Below are 19,051 nucleotides of genomic sequence, written 5' to 3'. Positions count from 1 at the left end.
TGTAATGTCGTTATAGCCTGGCTGTGTTTAATGCTGTGTGAACAGTGCTGATGTGGCATTAGGGTGTTCCATAGAGGGCATATACAAGGAGATAGATAGACCAGTTTCATCAGAACAGACAAGACCTCCTCGGTCCATATACAAATTTAAGTGAAACAGGGCTACTCTAGACACAGGACTAATGAAAGCTTAGTGATTTCTACTAACTATAGCCAATTATCTCAGCAACTAACAGGCTGTATTTCAAGCAGTTCTCAATTCATGCCTGTGTAGATTCTTAGACATCCAGGTCATGGTAATTCTAAAAAGCTTCAATAGAAGGCAGATGGACTCACCCCCCAACTCAAGGCTAATGGCCCATTAACGCCCCAAGACTCACATGGACATGCCATGACGTGTGAAGGGTTGTGAAACTGCCAAGTCAGGGATGACTCAAGATGTTAATGGTGGTGGAATTCTCTTGGGAGAGCTCCCAAGACAGTATTATAAGCACCTGATAAGTGGTGCCATTGGCCCCCTCTGTGGTTAAACCTGTGGCTATCCCAAGTCAGCCTTCATGAAGTAAAGCAAAGAGATCTAACAGTATGATAAAACCTCTATAGATGTTAAACAGGAACAGCTATCTCTAAAACGAGATGTAGACCTGCAACACCAATTAATAGGTCCCTATAATGCAGTCTTGAGATCCCTTCTGATTTTCTGACTTTCACCATCGTAAACATCTTGAATCATCTCTCACTTGGTGCTTCACAACCATTCACACCTAGAGACATGTGAGTTGGGTTGTGAATGAGTCGTTAGCCATGTCATTGGAGGGGTGACAACATATATCTGAAACCCATCAGTTTGAGCTGAATAATCTTCTTAGATGAGCTCTGAAACTTTTTCCAACCCAAGAAGATAAGTCTGGTTGCCTCACTTACTACCTGAAACTCCTAAGAGACACAACCAACATTTCAGGATATCCAGATGTACAGATTTGGATGTGTGTCTCTGAGGTACCCAAATGCAAATTGTCTCTATATGCAACTTTTTTTGTTTTATTTTTCCTCCTCAAGTCTCAGTGGATCGTTGCTCCAGTATCTCCAGAAACTATCACATCTGTAGTATCTTCGGTACCGTACAAAAAGTTCTGTAGTGGAGCTGTCCCATTTTTCAGATGTATCTTGCAACTACAGCATTGGCTTTTATTACTTTGCTTTCCACTACATGTCCAAATGTAAGTCTAATTATAACTATTAGAATTTAAAAGATTCAAAGACACACAGATAAATGACTGCTGTAGCACAGTATCTGTTCACTGCTTTGGCTTAATACAAACCTTTTATTATATTTTTAGTGATGGAGAACTGTGTGAAGTTCATATTTAAATGCAGAGCTACTGCTATGTTCATGGAACTATACTGAGATTAAACATGCTCTATAGCATGTAAAGCATTTTGATTAATCGAAAAGCATATATTCAGTTGGGAAGTTTAACAAGCACACCTTATTATAGACTAGGAAACAGCAATGTGTCATGCACCATCTTGCCTGCTGATCGTTCACATGAATCAAAAGAATATTCATAATTCCAATACAAGCCAGCTCCAGCTACTTGAGCTAGGTGCACTGTAGCAAATATGTGCAACATAAATAAGAAAGCGACATGGTTTGTGCGCTATAGTAACCATAATGATTATCCTTGTAAATGCAGGTGTTGGTCTTGCTGTTCGATAAAATATGTAAAAACAATCTTGAAATATGCTAAAATATTATTTTTTTGTCAGATTTATTGTTGTATTGAGAACCTGCTTTGAGTTTACTGCAATGCGATGATAAGTGTGTGTGAATATGGTGACTATGTAATCACAGAAATAGATACATTAATCTCCACAAAGCTGTGCCTGTCTATGTGAATGAGTATGTTTCTGTCTGTGTGTGCATTCCAGAGAGAGTTTAGCAGGTTTGTAGGTAATGCTTTAATCCAATCTGCTCCCTTACATGCCGATAAGACTGAGTCAGCGCTGTGAGTGGTGGGCAGATCACGGTTTCATCTCTGTAGCCCCGCTTGTTGACTTCTTTTCCGGTCAAATCAGGTGATGCTGTTGGTAATGCTTTCCAATTTGCTTGTTTTTTCTGCTTGCATTTCTTGTGTAAGCGTAGTGTCAAGCTAAAGCTAAGTCTGCCTTTGTTGTTACAAGCAAATCAAAAACTGATTGATCTCTTATGTGTAGAGGAAAAAAATAATTAAGCTCACGAACACAAACTAATCAGGCAACTCTTCTTTGCAGATGAGTGGAAAGTCACAGTGTGCTCAGCTTTTCATTTTCTCCCTCATTTTTTCATAGACTCAGTGTAAGGTCTTATTTAAGATATGCTGCTTATTCTTCAACATGCATGGCGGTGGTATCATGTCCCGAGGTGTTCAGGTTGCAGATTGTGAATTGGGGGGGGGGGGGGGGGGGGGGGGACGACTGTATTTGTGCCATCTGACAGAAAGTTTGAATATAAAATACAAACAGATGCTCAGAAATAGGAGAATGTTGGTTGATATGCATGTAAATATGCTCAGTGTTAACACACCAACATGCAAGAGACTCAGATCTGTATGATGTTTTTGGATGTTTTTGAAGTCCTCCAGAATATTGAATCTGGAAATCTGAAAATTCCTTCCAAAGAAAGAGGAAAAGGAGTAAGGAGGTAGTGTGAGGTTTCAGTCTTCCCCTGAGGGCCGAGTCAGAATTCTGGCTTGAAATATTCTAACACTATACTTTACTAGCATCAAAGTTATGCTCATTATTACACCCTATTCCCCTCTTCCTCTGTCCTCCTCTCTCCTCCGTCTGTCTCCATTTTCTTCCTTCTCTCTATCATCTCGCTCCCCATTCTCTCTTCTCCTCTGCCAAATGTGTTTCTCTCTGGTCTTAGATGAAACAGAAAGTGTTGGTTTAATAATTCCTGATCAGAGTTTTGAGCCGTGTGCTGTTCCTCACAGCTTCAAGTGCAGAGCAGAGGTCTTCCTTATCTCTTCCTCCTTCATCTTGCATTGATGAATGAAATCACACCACACTGTGCGATGCATCAATGAATTCTAATCACTCACCTTTGTTCAAGTATAATTCCACGAGAGAGATGACTTTGATGTGATCATAGGTGCAAGTCTGAACATGAAACTACAGATACGGAAGATGCTAGTTTAGATTGCAGTTGTTGAGGGCAATGCAACATTAAAAATGTGCTTTTGACATTATTGATGTCAATTTTAATAATTTTTTTAGCAATGTCTGTCATTTTTAATTGGAATATGTTTGGCTTTTTTCTCAGTTTTGTTAAACTTCATCACCATGTCACCATTTCTTTCCTTTTTGTTTACCTGTAATATATAGTATCACTGCATTCAGCTCCAGAAACTCCAAAATAGCATCTCTTTTTTTTTAATCAAGAGAATGGTAAAGTTATGGTAGCACTGACACAAAAAGTCAGTCACTTTTTGGTTTGCGAGATCTTCATCTTCTTCCTCTTGTGGTTGCTAATTTTATTGCCCTTCACTTTGTAAACCTAAACTTGGATAACATTTTTGTACTCAACTAAGCTGGCATGACTTCAAACTTGTATGTTTTGTGTTTGTTTGTCAACTTTAGGTGATCCAGATCAACTTTGAAGAGTTTGACCTGGAGATAGCCTATGATACTCTCACTATAGGAGATGGAGGGGAGGTAGGAGATCCTACAACTATACTACAGGTGTAAGTATTACATTTCCCTTTTACGTATTCCCATTTAAGTCCCCCACAATTTTTCTCTCTTATCCAAAGCAGGCACATTAGGACAGAGGGCGCCCACTGAGACAAACTTTTGATTTTGAGCTTTATAAATATCTAAACGCAGCTACTGCAGTATTCATGTGTGAATCAGAGGTGGGAAACCCTACACTGTATCATTTCTTAAGTAGCGCCAACAAGACCGGTGGTAGTTGTCACATCGAATAGTGTAATACTGTAGGAGCTTGTAAAAACAAAAAGACAGGGCCGGAACAAGTTTCCAGGGGCAAATAAGTATCACTGATACGTAGCAGATTGTGCAACACGCACTGTTTCCATAATGATCAGCTGGCCTCATAAGCAGCTGCGTTTCTGCCTGTTTCTCAGAACGTCCCAGCACAGCGACCATACGTGATCCATGTAAAGTCAGAATGAGTAAGAAGAACTACCATGTTTCTTCTTGCTGGCACGTCGTTCATTTTTCTGCTGGTACTTGATGGAAACCATCAACATCCGGCTTGTTTCAAATCCTTAATCTTCTTTGACAGAAGTCAGACCATCAAACAGCAGTCTGCTTTAAGTGTGCTCCCCTGAAAGATGAACTGTTCTTGATTTTGGAAAATGTTCTGCAGTGCCTAAAAGTATCACAGATGCAGAGCCTGTTACAAAGCAGGTGATTTTGCTTCACTTTGTAGATGGTCACTATTAGCTTTCATTTGTGAGGCGTGCTGGCAGTCTGATAAAGGCCTGGATTTGCTTTCCTGAGGCGGTGTTCTGCAAAAAAAAGCCAAAAAAAAAAAAAAAAAGCAAAGCATTCAACTCCAGTGCAGTATGTTCCTGCAATTTGTTCACACTCAGAGCACCACTTGGGAACCTGATTATAGCTATGACTGCGGTGATGAAAATTAGGCTTTTTATGGTGGTAATTATGACTACAATGATTTAATTGTAATGTATTTTGTGCTTCAGCCTATCAGGTAGCTTTGTTCCTGACCTGATAGTCAGCATGACTCACCAGATGTGGCTTCACCTGCAGTCAGACGAGAGCGTTGGATCAATAGGATTTAAGATCAACTATAAAGGTAAGCATGTGCATGTGTTTTAGGATCAAAAGGGAGCACATGAGTAAAATATATATGATTTTGTTTGCCAATGATGTGTTTCTTTGAGTGTGATGTCAAAAGTAGTGCTCAACGAAGATAGCATCTTTCGGATTTGGTGGACTTTTATGATTAGATTAGTTTTATAGTAATCCTGATACCTCTGTCTTTCTGGACTGCATATCAGGTTAGATTTCTGTGCTGGATTTGTAATTATGGTGGTATTTTTAGGACTGTGTTGAGAGGAAATTATTTTTGTTGTTAAAATCCCCCCAAAAAACATTAACCTGTCTGGTGTCTCCATGAAAGTCCTTTGAATGGAAACAATCACCTCTCTTGATCAGACCTAAAATATTTAATCTATTGCTTCATTGGATTGTTTTAAAAATAAATGCTTGTCTAGCAGCACCTGACCTTTATCTTAATATCAGTTAAGAACAAAGTATTTCTCTGTTCCGTTAAATGAGCTCCTGCCATACTAAAAATATTAACCTTTCCAAAATTTCCCGTTTGATAGATGTAGCGCTCATTTGATCAGAGTCCATGAAACATAGAGAGGGGAGCTTTGCTGCAGAAATGAACTTTGTGTGCCTCATTTGGGTGTCATCATCTGTGGATTTATTGTCATAATGAGGTCACAGTGCTGCGTCTGGTAGTGCAGTGAATTCCAAAAAGCGATGTGACAATGACGCATTGTTTTGATATATCTTTGCCCGTTATACTTCAGGAGTTTCTGTGTGAAGTTCAAATGATTTAGTGACAACGCGGTGATTAAATGAACATAATGTCAAAATTATTAGAATAGAAAAAGTGTGAATATGCTACAGATCTGTCGCTCTTAAATGAACTCAAAGGCAATTTTGTTAATGGAGTTTATTTAGACCGTATATAATATAAATCCCAACTGAAAGCTGTGAGCTGAAAAAATATGCAACTTGAAATCATAAAGGACATCTGGTTCGAGGCTCCACGATTGTTGCACATATCCTCATTATTTCTCCTGAGTAATTTTCCCCATTGAGATCAATAGAGAAAATAATGGAGAGAGCCACCATCTAAATGTATCCATCCTTATAATAATGTTTCACTGTACAGTCCTGATGGCCTGAGATTGCTCTTTGTTCCACAGGGATTTAACTGTGTGTATTTAGTGCACAACAAGTCTATTTTGTACTTCAGTACTCTGTAAGAATCATCAAATGTCAGGAAATTCTTTGTAGGGGTTTCATAATTCTCTTATCACCAGTATATTGGTTTGAAAATAGTGTGGAAGTTTGTATCAATAAAATACAGAGCTGAAATGCTAAAAATGCTGTACAGCTGTAAAATGTGCATATATGTATATGCCACAGGCCAAATTAGAATCCAGGCAGATTTAGAATCCGCCTAGGCAGAATTAGAATTTTGAGTTTGCCGAGGCGAAATCAAAATCCTACCATGGTTGTTGTACGGATTTCAATCTTGATATATGAATAGCCTGTATATTAGAAAGAATAACCCTAACCCTAACCCTCTAACAGGATTTTGGTATACAGTATATGAAAAAAACAACCCAGAAACTACTTTGACAACATATTTTTTTCCCTGTTTATTTTGCCAAGTGTTGAGGACAAAAGTTGACATTACTTCTAAAGTAATTATTTACCTTGTATCTACAATCAAATTTCAAGGTACATAATTTTAGGGAAAACAAATAATAACATTAACAGAGCATATCATATTCAAAACCCTTCAAATTTCAATCTCGCCTAGGCGAAATCAAAATTCTAATTCTGCTAGGCGGATTTAAAATCTGCCTGGATTCTAATTTCGCCTGTAACATATATATATATATATATATGTATATATATATATATATATATATATATATATATATATACATACTTAGAAAGGAATTTTAGCTTCTACAACTTAGATTTTTTTTTTTAGTCTGACTGTCCTCTGTTGTCCTTCAATAACCCAGAGCCGTAATGCATTATGCCAATGTACTTTTGACATTCTTGGATTGCCAAACCCCACAAAAAATGTGAGTGTTTAAATGTGACTTTCTCAATCAAACCCAAATACCATGAAAAGTTCTACCAATACCGAGAGCAAGATAAATGTGTTTGTCTCAGAGGGCTGGCTCCATCACCCTCAAGATTTACTAGAAAGGTGGGTGGTCGTGTGAGATGTTTGTGTGTGTGTGTTTTTTTGAGAAATGTGAAAATGAAAAAAACGGGGACAGACTTTGAGTGTGTGTGTGTGCATGTTTCTAAAGCCACATCCTGGAGACCTTGGCTATGAAATATAAACATTATCAGTAGCTCTAGCCTTGCTGCAAAGCCACTGATGCACTACACAATGTGTGTGTCTCTATGAGGGGGCATGTTTGTCAGACAGGTCCTCCATCAGTGAGTCAACGAAGCTCTACCAACAAGTCACACACCTCTTTCACTCCTCACATTCTCCCTCTCCTCCTATCTCTCGGAGTCCCTCTCAGTCTCGTTTTTCCTCATTAGCCATGTATCTATCCGCTATCCTCATGCTCCCTTCTTTCTGAAAATCACAACATTTTCTCTGTCAGTTGCTCTCTAATGCACTGCTGTTTGGTTTTCCCAGCTTCTCCCTTTTATCACTCGCAGCCCTGTTCCTGTATCAGATGTCCCATTTCTCTTTTGTCGTCTGTCAAATGAGCAGCACTCTGTCTTTTTTTCTTCTCTGTTGCACTCATCTCTGTGTTTCTGCTTTTCTCTTCCTCCTGCTCTCTGTCTGTGTCCCTCTCTGTTCCTTGTCAACATTCATCTATTATTCAAGCCAAGGTCACCGGCCTGGCAACACTTTGACTCCACTCCTATTGCAAAGCATACAAATCACACACAGGCACAGTTGTGTTTAGATCACTTCAGAGGACATCAGATTAATTTCCTGGAGACTTTCCCCAAAACAGTGAACACTAGTTGCTTATTTCTAATAATAAATTAAATGTTCTTGTGGTATCTGATCTGTTACATGTATTACTTAATAAGTTAGTAGTAGAGAATCTGTTTTGTTTGTTCTAGTGTCTGATATGAGTTGCTTGTTATATGCAGTGTCTGCTCTGGTGTGTGAGGTGTCTCTGACCACAGATGGAACCTGCATTACGTGTGACTAATTCAACCCATGCTATGGGAAAGTGTTCTCCTGTTTACAGAGCCCTGTTGGAGGTGTTTTTATGAGGGTTCTTCTGTCTAAAACACTGATTTAGGGATTCTTTAGCTGTTGTAGACAAGGGGGTTTGTTTGGGGATGCTCTCTGCTTTCCCCACATGGTAGGCAAAAAAGAACCATTTGTTTTAACCCCTCCTATATGTTGAAATCCTATAAAACCTGATTGCTGGTCATTGTCCAGCAAGGAGGATTCAATTGGCCGGCTCCTTCCAGGCAGGTTCTGTCTGTACTGATGCTGCTCTTTCTTTTAATAAAATACTTTTAAAGAAAGTCAGTGTCACGGACATTTCTCCTTCACCTGCACATCACGGACACCAGAGAGAGAAACAACGACATTCTGTCTAGATTTTATGATTTACATTATAGAAACTTGCTTTTTGCTCTTAAAAGGAAGGCAAGTCCCCACGATGTGACTCCATGAACAGGTCCAGATACATGAACATAAGTAATGCAAACACACAAACAGACGGTCTGCAAAGCAAGCTTCCAGTCGAATCTGTCTGTCTGTCTGTCTGTCTGTCTGTCTGTCTGTCTGTCTGTCTGTCTGTCTGTCTGTCTGTCTGTCTGTCTTTTCCCTGCTTTGTAAAATTAAAGATTAAACTAAAACTTAGCTTGGATGCTGTTATAGTTTGCCTTTGTATTTTTTTTCATTATATTTTGTTTTTCCTTTTTTTGTCTGGTTCTCTTGCTGCCAGATTTGTCAGAGTGGGTGCAGAGGGGGTTGTACAGCTTTCAGAATGACCTTTCTGAATTAAATCAAAAAGGTTATGTGGTGTAAGGGCAGGGATATGCAATTGTTTCAGTTCCTCTTCCTTTTTCTGATCAGTGATTTGGTTGCAAACCCTCTTCAAAACAGTTTTCCATCACCACCACCTCATCGTCGTTTTGAGGTTTTAACGGCTGCCACAGATTGGAGTTTTAGAGCACCACCAACAGCTGCCAGTTGGATTGATGCACGAATCAACACTCCACACAGCGCAAACCTTCTGTTCCACCTTGGAGCACGAAGCTGATTCCTGCCATTTGAAACAGGCACAGGTGCTCATTTGCCCTCGCTCACCTTCTACTCACTAACTCGATGTTTTGACAGGGGAAGCAGCCATTAAAGACACCTGTACATCAGATTGGCTGAACTGCTACATAGACTGTGGTGTGTGTTGTGTCTTTTGGGATGACTGACATGAGGTTTGAGTAACAAGACAATGGAGCTACCAGTCAGGACTAAATAATTAATGCCATTTCTGTACTATATACTTTAGTACGGATAGTCTGGTACGGTATGTACATTAATACAGAATAGAAATGTGCCTGTGAGAAACCCGGCGCTGTGTACAGTTACATAAAGTGCAGATGTGGGCCTCACCTCTTATCCGTTTTAGTTCAAACACATATAAATGGTGATCTGGAGGATTTTTTAAGGATTTCCAGCAATGAGTCATTCCTTGAGCTCCAGTTTTTTTTCTTTTTTTAAGTGCATCATTCTGGCATTCTCCCCTCATCCTGTGTTATACAGAATAATGCTTTTCTAGGAAACTGGAAAGTGCAGCATAAATATCAAGTGGCAGTTTCACAGCCGGTTGAAAAAGAGGGCGCACCGGCACGTGTTAGCCTCTTGACAAATGTTTTTTATCTAGTTTGTTGCGCAAGCCAGATGTTCCCAGGTTTATCTCATAGAATGCTATTAGCTCACCTGCTATTACTCTGCAGGTGAGACTCATACATCAAACACATGGCATCTCTTGTAAGGAGAAGAAAAAAGAAAATCTAATCATATCTCTACAGTATAGTGTTCTGTTCTGTTCTATTCTCCCATCATTGAGTCATAATGGCAGCTCTTAGTTTTGAGATTTTATTTAGGATTTTCCATCTGCTTTTTATGGTTTTTAATATGTGATGTGTTTTATTGGAGGGAGAGATGTCAAGGTGGTTCTTTACAGCACAGCTGACCTCTGGTTCGATGGGTTCTTAGTGTATGTCGGTTGAAAGGAGAGACAGTAATGTATGGTAAACTGTGTTTAACCCACTCCTTGCTTTATTTGCCCAATGCTCTGCTGTTGGATATCTCTCAACACATTTCCTGTATTAATCCTTCCAAGTTCCTTGTCTTAAAGTTGCCCAGTCTTGTTTGTTCAAGTTTTTCTTCACAATATTGCTGTTAATTTGTCTCTTTATATTTGTTCTTGTTCTCCATCTCGACATGTTTCCTTTATTTTTAATATATGAATGCATCAGGATTAATTAGCAACAAAAACTTTGTTCTGGGTCACTGACTTTAAGACACAGTTTACTTCACAGTTTACTAAGCAGCTGGTCTGCACTGTGAGAGAAAGTAATAGAACAAGTTCAAAGCAGAATTGCTCAAGAAAGACGAAAGCTTTATTTGAATCTGACGGTGTCTATTGGCTCTCAATCCTGCTCCACTGCTGCTGTCCAAGTCCTGAGCATTTAGTCACTAAAGAGCATTTCATTCCCCACAGCTGAGACACCATCAAATATAAATATTATTTATTCACAACACAGCCAGAAATGTGGTTCAATTTTACAGTCAATAACCTTAGTATTAGTGTAATGAGCCAAAGCTGGCTGTTTTATTTGTGAGCTTGTGTTCATACACGTGTGCTTCAGAGAGAACCCGTGAAGGACGCTGTCAAAGCACCGCATTTCCGTTTCTAGTCATGAATTATTGACTTGTGTAATATTCAGTCCAGTCTGTCATATTGAAAAGCTATATCCGTCAAAATTCATTTTAAAAATGGAAATCTTTCTCTCATTAGGACTTAATAATAAATTCCATACATTTCAAATTATGTATGACATTAAGTGGCTATAGCGGACGCAGTGACTGTTTGAAGAATTGTTCTAATTCCTGTGTTGCTTGATGGTCATTTCAAATCTCAATAGCAACTTCCTATACAATGGGAGCCCTTAAATTTGAAAATAGATTAAATGGAATGAGATTGATTTAACAATGTTGCATTTACAGAACATACAGGATGTTGTTTTGGCCCTCATTGGTCATGAAGTAATTTAAAAACCTCAACGAGAAGGCGCTCCAGATGGTTTAGAGCTCATTAGGATTTTTGTGTTTACTTTAAGTAGAAGAGAGGTGTGGAAAATGTTGCTTTAACCTTTCTTAATTATAGCCTTGGCAGACTTTATGCTTTTTTTTTTCTCTCTTGCTTTGTTGAAACAGAGGATGCTAATGGCAAATATGTGTTCACATTTATTTAGCCATTTTCATGTTTTCTGACATGCTGGGTTTAGGATGGGAAGAGGAAACAATTGTAGCATTTTACTGGAACACAAATGACAAAAATGCCTCTGAGATTGGCCGTCCTGTTCTCTCACCTGTATTTTCTGTACGTAGATAATTGCAGGAATCTTTCTGAGAACATCTTGAAACTCACTGATGATGGTGGAATCACACGCTTATTACAAGGTCATGAGACAGAGTCTGAGGTCTGCAGCTGAGGAGTTTTCATAGCAGACCGAAATGATGTATTTCTGCACCATAATGCGTCCAGATCAAAGAAACCAGCTCGGTGGTTATATGTTTTCTTGAAGTCCATTTTACGGAGACTTGCAGGTGTTTTGGAGTTACACAAAGGAGTATAAAACATTTTGTGCAGCTCATGTAGCGAGCGCTGACAGATATTGTGTGTTTTAATGAGAGCAGGGATTGATGTCTTTCTTATACACATCTCCCATCAAATCAATTCTCAAAAGCTCCTCGGTGGCCTGGTTTGGAACCTGAGAGAGGCAGAAAAATGTCAGTATTGTGAGAGTAATAAATGAGATCATTTTCATTCAACAGAGTCTCCTCGCGGATGTCTACAGTGTGAACAAGTCAATTTGAGCCACTCCCTTTAGGTCACAGAATCAGACAACTACAAGCTAATTAGACAGGCTGAATTTCTCTTTTCTTCCTCTAACTGCAAAACCAGCATGAGATCACAAAGAGGCTTTCCACTGATACACGAAGAGCTCCGATTTGGTCAAACAGCAGCAGTCAGAACATGCGGGGAATAGTTTATACTATATATCAAACATTAATCTATGCTTATAACTAAACGTGCAGGGTTCGATCACTATTATCAACCTGACCTTTAAATCAGTTTCACAAGAGTCACAAAAGAGCAACAGCCAATAAGCCTTTTTTTTTCCCTCTCCAATCTCATTATCCCTCCCAAAATCTATTCCCTTACTCTGTCAGATCTTTAGTAGGTACTGCATATACTCTGCCTTTATGTGTGTGTGTGGTGTCTCTGTGTTTATGTGCCTCGTATGTATTCCTATGTACGATATGGTGTGAGCATGATGGAATAATATAGAACAGAATGGAATGGGGCTCAATGTGCACCGTAATATCGAAGTTGTGCACATGTACACACCCACACACACACATACAAACACACACACAAACATGCGTACACTTTAAGGAGCCTAATCCCCTTTGTGAATCTGTCAGCCTTGTTGTTGCAAACACAATAGGATTATTTGTGTGTATATGTGTGTGTGAGAGAGAGACAGAAATGTGTATGCAACACTGTGTGTGATGCAAAAGGAGACTGTGGAAGTATGATTGGCTTTGTTTATGTGTGTGCATGTACTATAGTGTGTGTGTGTGTGTGTGTGTGTGTGTGTGTGTGTGTGTGTGTCAGAGGGAGTAGTAGCACAGGAATGTTCCGACAGTATTTCTGTTTTCTCTCCAAAGCAATTTGTTCTCGATTCTTTTGCTGTGTGTGTGTGTGTGTGTGTGTGTGTGTGTGTGTGTGTGTGTGTGTGTGTGTGTGTGTGTGTGTGTGTGTGTGTGTGTGTGTGTGTGTGTGTGTGTGTGTGTGTGTGTGTGTGTGTGTGTGTGTGTGTGTGTGCATGTGTGTTACCCCACAAGCATGTGTGCTAGGTAGGCTGTGATTGGTTGAGTCTGCGGGTCTCATAAAGACGATGTCATGATGGAAATTAATGCAATACATCACAAGCATGCACTCAAACACGCGCACACACACACACAAATGCGTACATATGCGAAAACCGAAACTCACACTCAGGCTACACACCTTTGCTTCCTGCCACGGGCCACTCCTGTAAATAATACTGAAAGCAGGAGAGGAGAGCAGGGGAATGAGGGGGAGGAAGGCTGGGGGAAATAGAGGGTATATTTTCAGAAATCCCATACACAACATTTTAAACAGAATTATGGTGACACAGTGGCACCTTTATATAGAATCAAAGAAGGATCAGTCTAACCTTATGGTCAGGATGAATGTAAATAAACAAAACAAAAAGGAGGCGTCATGAATTCTTGCACACTCAGGCGAAGGAAGCATTCAGAAAGAGATGGATACAAACGTGCTCTAGGCTTGGAGCATTCACGAAATGCACCTGACTCAGCGAACCAGGAGCCAATCATCTTCATGCAAGACTCGACTCAGCTGGCAGTATATTTTCTGTTCAAAAATGGATGATGAGCCCGTGCAGCATGACACGGTGTTTTACAGCAGAGAAAGATGACCGCTGAGTATTTGGGCCTCGTAACACCAGCGTGGCTGCACAAATGTGGTTAAGGCTCCTGAAACAAACAGCTGGTAGCAGAAAGCGGAAGTAAAATGTATAAATGTGAGCAGATTCAAACTTGGAAAGGTGTTAATGAAAAGAACACATAAATACAACCATCTACAAGGCTGTAGATGTAATCTCCTGCTGTCTATCTATGAGGTCCCAAAATATCAGAAAAATACAGTTAAATTATTATTATTACCATGGTGCTTAGAAAGTAAGGCTCTTTAAGTAATCAGTGCACAGCGGTGACCCTTTTTACCCAGTTTGCAATGTGCAATTTTGACCAATTTCACAAAGGGCACGTTAAAGTCAGAGGAATCGCAAATGTCTCTGCAATTATTGTGCCTTATTTACCATGATGTTCACCCTTGCTTTTGGCATTTGCTGTTCTGTCTCATGTTCCTTTGCTTTATCAAAAGATCAAGTTACATCAATGTATGTGTTCTTTTTTTGTTGTTTCTTCTGAGCATCATTTCTGCCATTATTCTGCCTGTTAACTTAGTAGCGTTTGTCTTTTACTGACTAAAACACACAGTAGATGAAACTAATAAGCTATCCCATTAGGATTTGTGTTAACATGGAATGTTTTATTCTGATCTCAACACAGATGTTAATGTCGTCTTTCAACTCTTTGTCACTGCAGAAATAGATAAAGAGAGCTGTGGCGACCCTGGAACTCCCCTCTATGGAATAAGAGAAGGTGACAGCTTTTCAAATGGAGGAATCCTGAGGTTTGAATGCCAGTTTGGCTTTGAGCTGATTGGAGAAAAAACAATCTCCTGCCAAGACAACAATCAGTGGTCGGCCAACATCCCTATATGCATATGTGAGTATTCAAATCGTTCATCGGTGGTTTTCATGAATGTAGCTTCAGAGGATTGAACTTATAAAAATGTGGCATGTGTGCTGCTGTGATGTTGATAACTTTCAGTCTGACCTGTCACCATGGTGACAGTACAGAGTTTATTATGGCCTGGGGCGTATGATGACCGATGATGCTGTGGAGATGAATATTTCACAGAAAATTTCTCTCACTGTATCTCTTACCTCCTGCTCTTCTCTAATTTTTTATTTTTTTTGTCTGTCTCTGTTTTTGGGCTGTCTTTCTCCCACAGTCCCTTGTATGTCCAACTTCACAGCTCCCTCGGGAACCGTCCTCTCCCCAGACTACCCAGAAGGCTATGGGAACAACATGAACTGTGTCTGGCTCATCCAGTCAGATCCAGGCTCCAGAATACACTTGGCATTTAATGACTTTGACCTCGAGGCACCTTACGATTCCCTGACGGTGAAAGATGGTGAAACAAATGATGCCAACGTTATTGGAAGGTTCTCTGGAGCTGAGAGTCCTTCCCATCTGACATCTAATACCAACACACTGAGGCTGGAGTTCCAGGCTGATCACTCCATGTCAGGACGAGGATTCAATATCACTTATAGTAGTATGTAGTATAATCATGATTTTATTTAATTCTATTCTATTTACCTAGTGAGAAATTACCAGCTTTTTTACTGTGCTAGTGTCAGGATTATGATAATATGCTGCACATGACCACATATTTAAATGTTACCAAGGGTTTACAACAGAGTTTTTCCTCATAAGTCAAAGTTTGATGCTTGGCAACAGCTTGAAAATCATTTATATTCTTTTTTTTTGTTTTTGCGAAACAAAAATGTCAGAGAATCTGCAGCAGAGGCATTTTTCTGTTTTGAAGCAATAAAGCAGCAGCTCTAATCTGAATTTTATGCACAACTTTCATCCAAGACCTCATTGCCAGTTTTTAATGTGAGACAGTTTCACTCCTAGACAGTACATTCACCTATACTTGAGATTACTTTATGGCCCAGACTTCATTTTTCTGTCACAATCAAATCACAACTAATTATAGTGTTTCAAACAGCATTAAAGGGTTAGCTTGATGGCTTACAAGCTTTTTAATTTTCATCCCAACTATCTCTTACAAACAGCAGGTGCAGTTTCTTTCTCCTCATATATTGGATGTTTCAATTTTAGATACAGTAGAAGCTTTTTTAATTCACTAACTCTCAGATCAGACTGGAGGCTTTAACAGTGCTACGAGTTGTTCTGGAAAAGACAAAAGATAAGCTTTTTTTGATTCAGGTGGGGTCATGTGGTTATTATAGCAGCTAAGAATAGAGGTGTAGGTTGCAGAACAAAAGAGGAAACTAAGGCAAGGAAAGCATTAAAGGAACAATTTTTGGGAACTTTTTCCTCTTGTTTGTTGACACACCCAGAGTTAGATGAGAAGATTGATATTGCTTTCATCCGTGTGCGTCCAGTACAGAGAGAGAGGTCCAGGATGTGTTTAGGCTTACTTAGCACAAGGATTTGAAGCCAGAGGAAGCTGTTAGCCCGATTCCGTCAAAAGTGAAACAATGCATCTTCCAAAAAACACCCCAATTTGCCTTTTTTTAAACATCATACCTTGTGTCTTTAACCTGTGTCAAAATAGAAACCAAGACATTAGGTTTTTAGGAGCGGTTAGCGTCTCAAAGTTTTGTCTTCATTTTAAAGTTGTCAGCTGTGCAAACTTTTGCATCTGATCAAAACCCAGGTGAAGCTTAGAAGCACTAGCTCGCTCGACGACAGGATACAACAGCATGTACAGTAAACAAGAAGCTTTTGCCTCCGCTTGCAGTCTTTGAGCTAATTTAGGCTAAACACGTCTCTATACCAGAGGAGAAATGGAAATTGATATTGATCTTCCCATCTGACTGGGTTTGATGGCAAACATATTTGCCAAAGTGTTTTGTCCACAGGTTTCCTCACACTGTATCTGTGCTTTAATCTCAGACCATTTCGTGTGTGTGTCACTTTTTTTTTTTTATTATTTGCGTCACTGCATTTGTCATTTCGAAATCGTTCCATCACTTGATTACACCAGACTAGTTTAACTGGAAAATGTGGGCATTTTAAGGTTTGGCTTTACAGCCTTCTAATCGGATGGGCCAGATCAAACCATGAAGCAAACTTGCTCACATGAATTTTAACCAAAAATTTATTGCTAAAATAGCACCCAAGAAGTTACACGTATTCTGTGACATGAGAAATGATCATATGAGTGAAGATGTAGAGAGACAGACCAGGAATATAGAACGGACAGATTATAGGAGACATTTCTAGATATTTTCTTGGCAAGCAGTGAAATACTCAAAGATGTCAAGTTGCGGCAATAGCTCCATATGATTGGTTCTCAGAAATTTCATCAAAATGTAGCCTGTGAGTGCCCATAAAGTATAGGGCTCATATTCTTTAATAACATTTCTCGTGTATGTGACTGTCTCTGTGTGAGCGTCTCATTTCCAATATCTTCCTCATCATATCTGTGTCTGCTTGTAACTTTTTACCACAGCGTTTGGCCATAATGAGTGTCCAGACCCTGGTATTCCCATCAACGCTCGCCGCTTTGGAGACAGCTTCCAGCTCGGCAGCTCCATCTCTGTGGTTTGCGAGGACGGTTTTATCAAAACCCAAGGAACTGAGACCATCTCCTGTCAGTTAGAGAGAGGAAAAGTCATGTGGAGTGGGCCTATCCCTAAATGCGAAGGTAAATATTGACTAGATTTCTGCCTAAACTATTAACAAGGGAACAATATGTCATCCAAGATATCATCATTATTGCAGTATAAAGACCCCAGAGGTAGAAATTATCTACTGTCAGTTCAGCAGGAGGAGAAAATATGGAGGTGGCCAGTTAACCTAAACACCTGGGGAAATAACTATTAATACACTACTGCCACAGATGCAGCTAGCAGCTTGCAGATACGCTCTGGCTGTATAATATAAAATCTTTTCTTGTAAGCTGTGTGTGAGGAGCGAGCTATGGAGATGACCTTTAACCCAATGTGGAGCTAATGACACATACTGCATATGGATGTGTTAGATATAATTGGATATAATCCAACTGTAACAACTTTCCTTAAATGTCAAGTAAAGTCTCCTTATTAGTCTTTACACCATACCACTTTGACTGCAGTTATTTTATATACATTGCTGCAATATCCATTCCACACCATAGCACTGTCATTTATCAATCCTATACAGTCGGAGTAATTATATAAACAAACTTATCAAACTTGCATTAACCCAGAGTTTAATCAACAGCATTTGAAAGTACAGACAAGTGTAGATGTGAATTTGACCCATGAATCTGAGATGGTGCAAAAAGATTAACACTTGCATGCAAGCGCTTTAGCTATTATTTCACCAGAAGATATAATTAACTCAAGATATTTCCGACACAGCTATTGTTGATAGAACTGTTAATAACACAAAGACGGGCCATATTAATTATCTTTCAGGTCACTCTGAGTCCCCAGATCCATTGTATTGAATGTGTGTCTGTAACTACTTGGATGGAAACTCTACTTATCTGTACTCAGGAGGCACAGACCAGATCAAATTGACTTTAGACACTTAGTTAAAATTTAAACAAGATCAAATTTAAAAGAGACTCCAACTTAATGGCTCCTGACTACTGTTGTCTATACAATTACACTGATTAATTGGTCAAGTTCTTGTGTTATGTTTAGTTACATTATATGAGTGTGCATAATATCTTATGCTATTATTAGATTATGGACTGTACAATAAAATATTTCATTAGTTAGTATGCATTTTTATTAAATATGCAACTGAACTTGTGTTCATCACTTGTAAAAACTGGATCTGAAAACATTATTTATTGCCAAGCTATCAATATTTTACATTACCAATGGATCAAATGACTATTTGTAATGTGAAAGATGTGACAAATCCACATACTGTATACAGATATGTACAAATTAACGGGTAGAAAGTGTTTTAGTAAGGTCTTGGTGCAGAATGTGCCACCAGAACAGCTTCAGTGTGTATTCAAACCTTTTTTCCACTATTCTTCCAAAAAATGTTACTGCATTTGGTGATTTGGAGACAGTGGTGGAGAACACTATCTCCTATTCACCTCGGTCAAATCATATGGCGAGCCTTTGTGTCTGGTGGATGGGGACATTGTCATCCCGGTTGGAATGTTCCAATTGGATTAGAAATGTTTCATTGTTGAATAAAGGTGGTCACACAGAACAACTTTGTGTTGATTCACAATGAACCTTCCCTCTAAAGAGAACAAGTGGACCCAAATCATACCAGAACAACGTGGCTCACAGCATAAAACACCCCTTCCCTGTCACGGTTCAGGGTTCAGGGTTTTAGCATTAAGGCCTCTATTTTTTCAGATAAAATTATTATTTGTTATCCCACTTTGTTCCAGTGAGCATTTTGACAGGTTTTTTTTTCTCTATTTTATTTTAGAGCCTGCAGCTTTAGTGTTTTGGTTCACTTAGAGCTAAAAGCCACTATATCCCACCCGGCCAGCACCAAACAGTGGACAAAATTGGCAACCAGCTGGTGAACAGAGTAAAGCATTTTAGCAGCTAAAAAGGCAGATAGAGGATGGTGGCAG

The 19,051-nt window shown here is 39.3% G+C and overlaps 1 protein-coding gene across 7 annotated transcripts in view; it reads left to right on the top strand.

Moving 5' to 3' along the window:
* LOC110965912 (CUB and sushi domain-containing protein 3) overlaps window positions 1-19,051 on the top strand; it is a 365,206-nt gene that overhangs the window by 256,435 nt on the left and 89,720 nt on the right. For all 7 annotated transcript variants that reach the window (XM_051955084.1, XM_051955088.1, XM_051955089.1 and 4 more), the window contains 5 exons: window positions 3,624-3,727; window positions 4,712-4,824; window positions 14,233-14,415; window positions 14,705-15,031; window positions 16,964-17,158. In XM_051955084.1, coding sequence (XP_051811044.1) covers window positions 3,624-3,727; window positions 4,712-4,824; window positions 14,233-14,415; window positions 14,705-15,031; window positions 16,964-17,158 — 922 coding nt within the window. The remainder of the gene's footprint in view (window positions 1-3,623; window positions 3,728-4,711; window positions 4,825-14,232; window positions 14,416-14,704; window positions 15,032-16,963; window positions 17,159-19,051) is intronic.

Source organism: Acanthochromis polyacanthus, chromosome 11 (assembly GCF_021347895.1).
Source record: "Acanthochromis polyacanthus isolate Apoly-LR-REF ecotype Palm Island chromosome 11, KAUST_Apoly_ChrSc, whole genome shotgun sequence".
Classification (NCBI taxonomy): domain Eukaryota; kingdom Metazoa; phylum Chordata; class Actinopteri; family Pomacentridae; genus Acanthochromis; species Acanthochromis polyacanthus.
The sequence above is the reverse complement of the archived record's forward strand: the minus strand, read 5'-3'. Positions and strand labels throughout refer to the sequence as shown.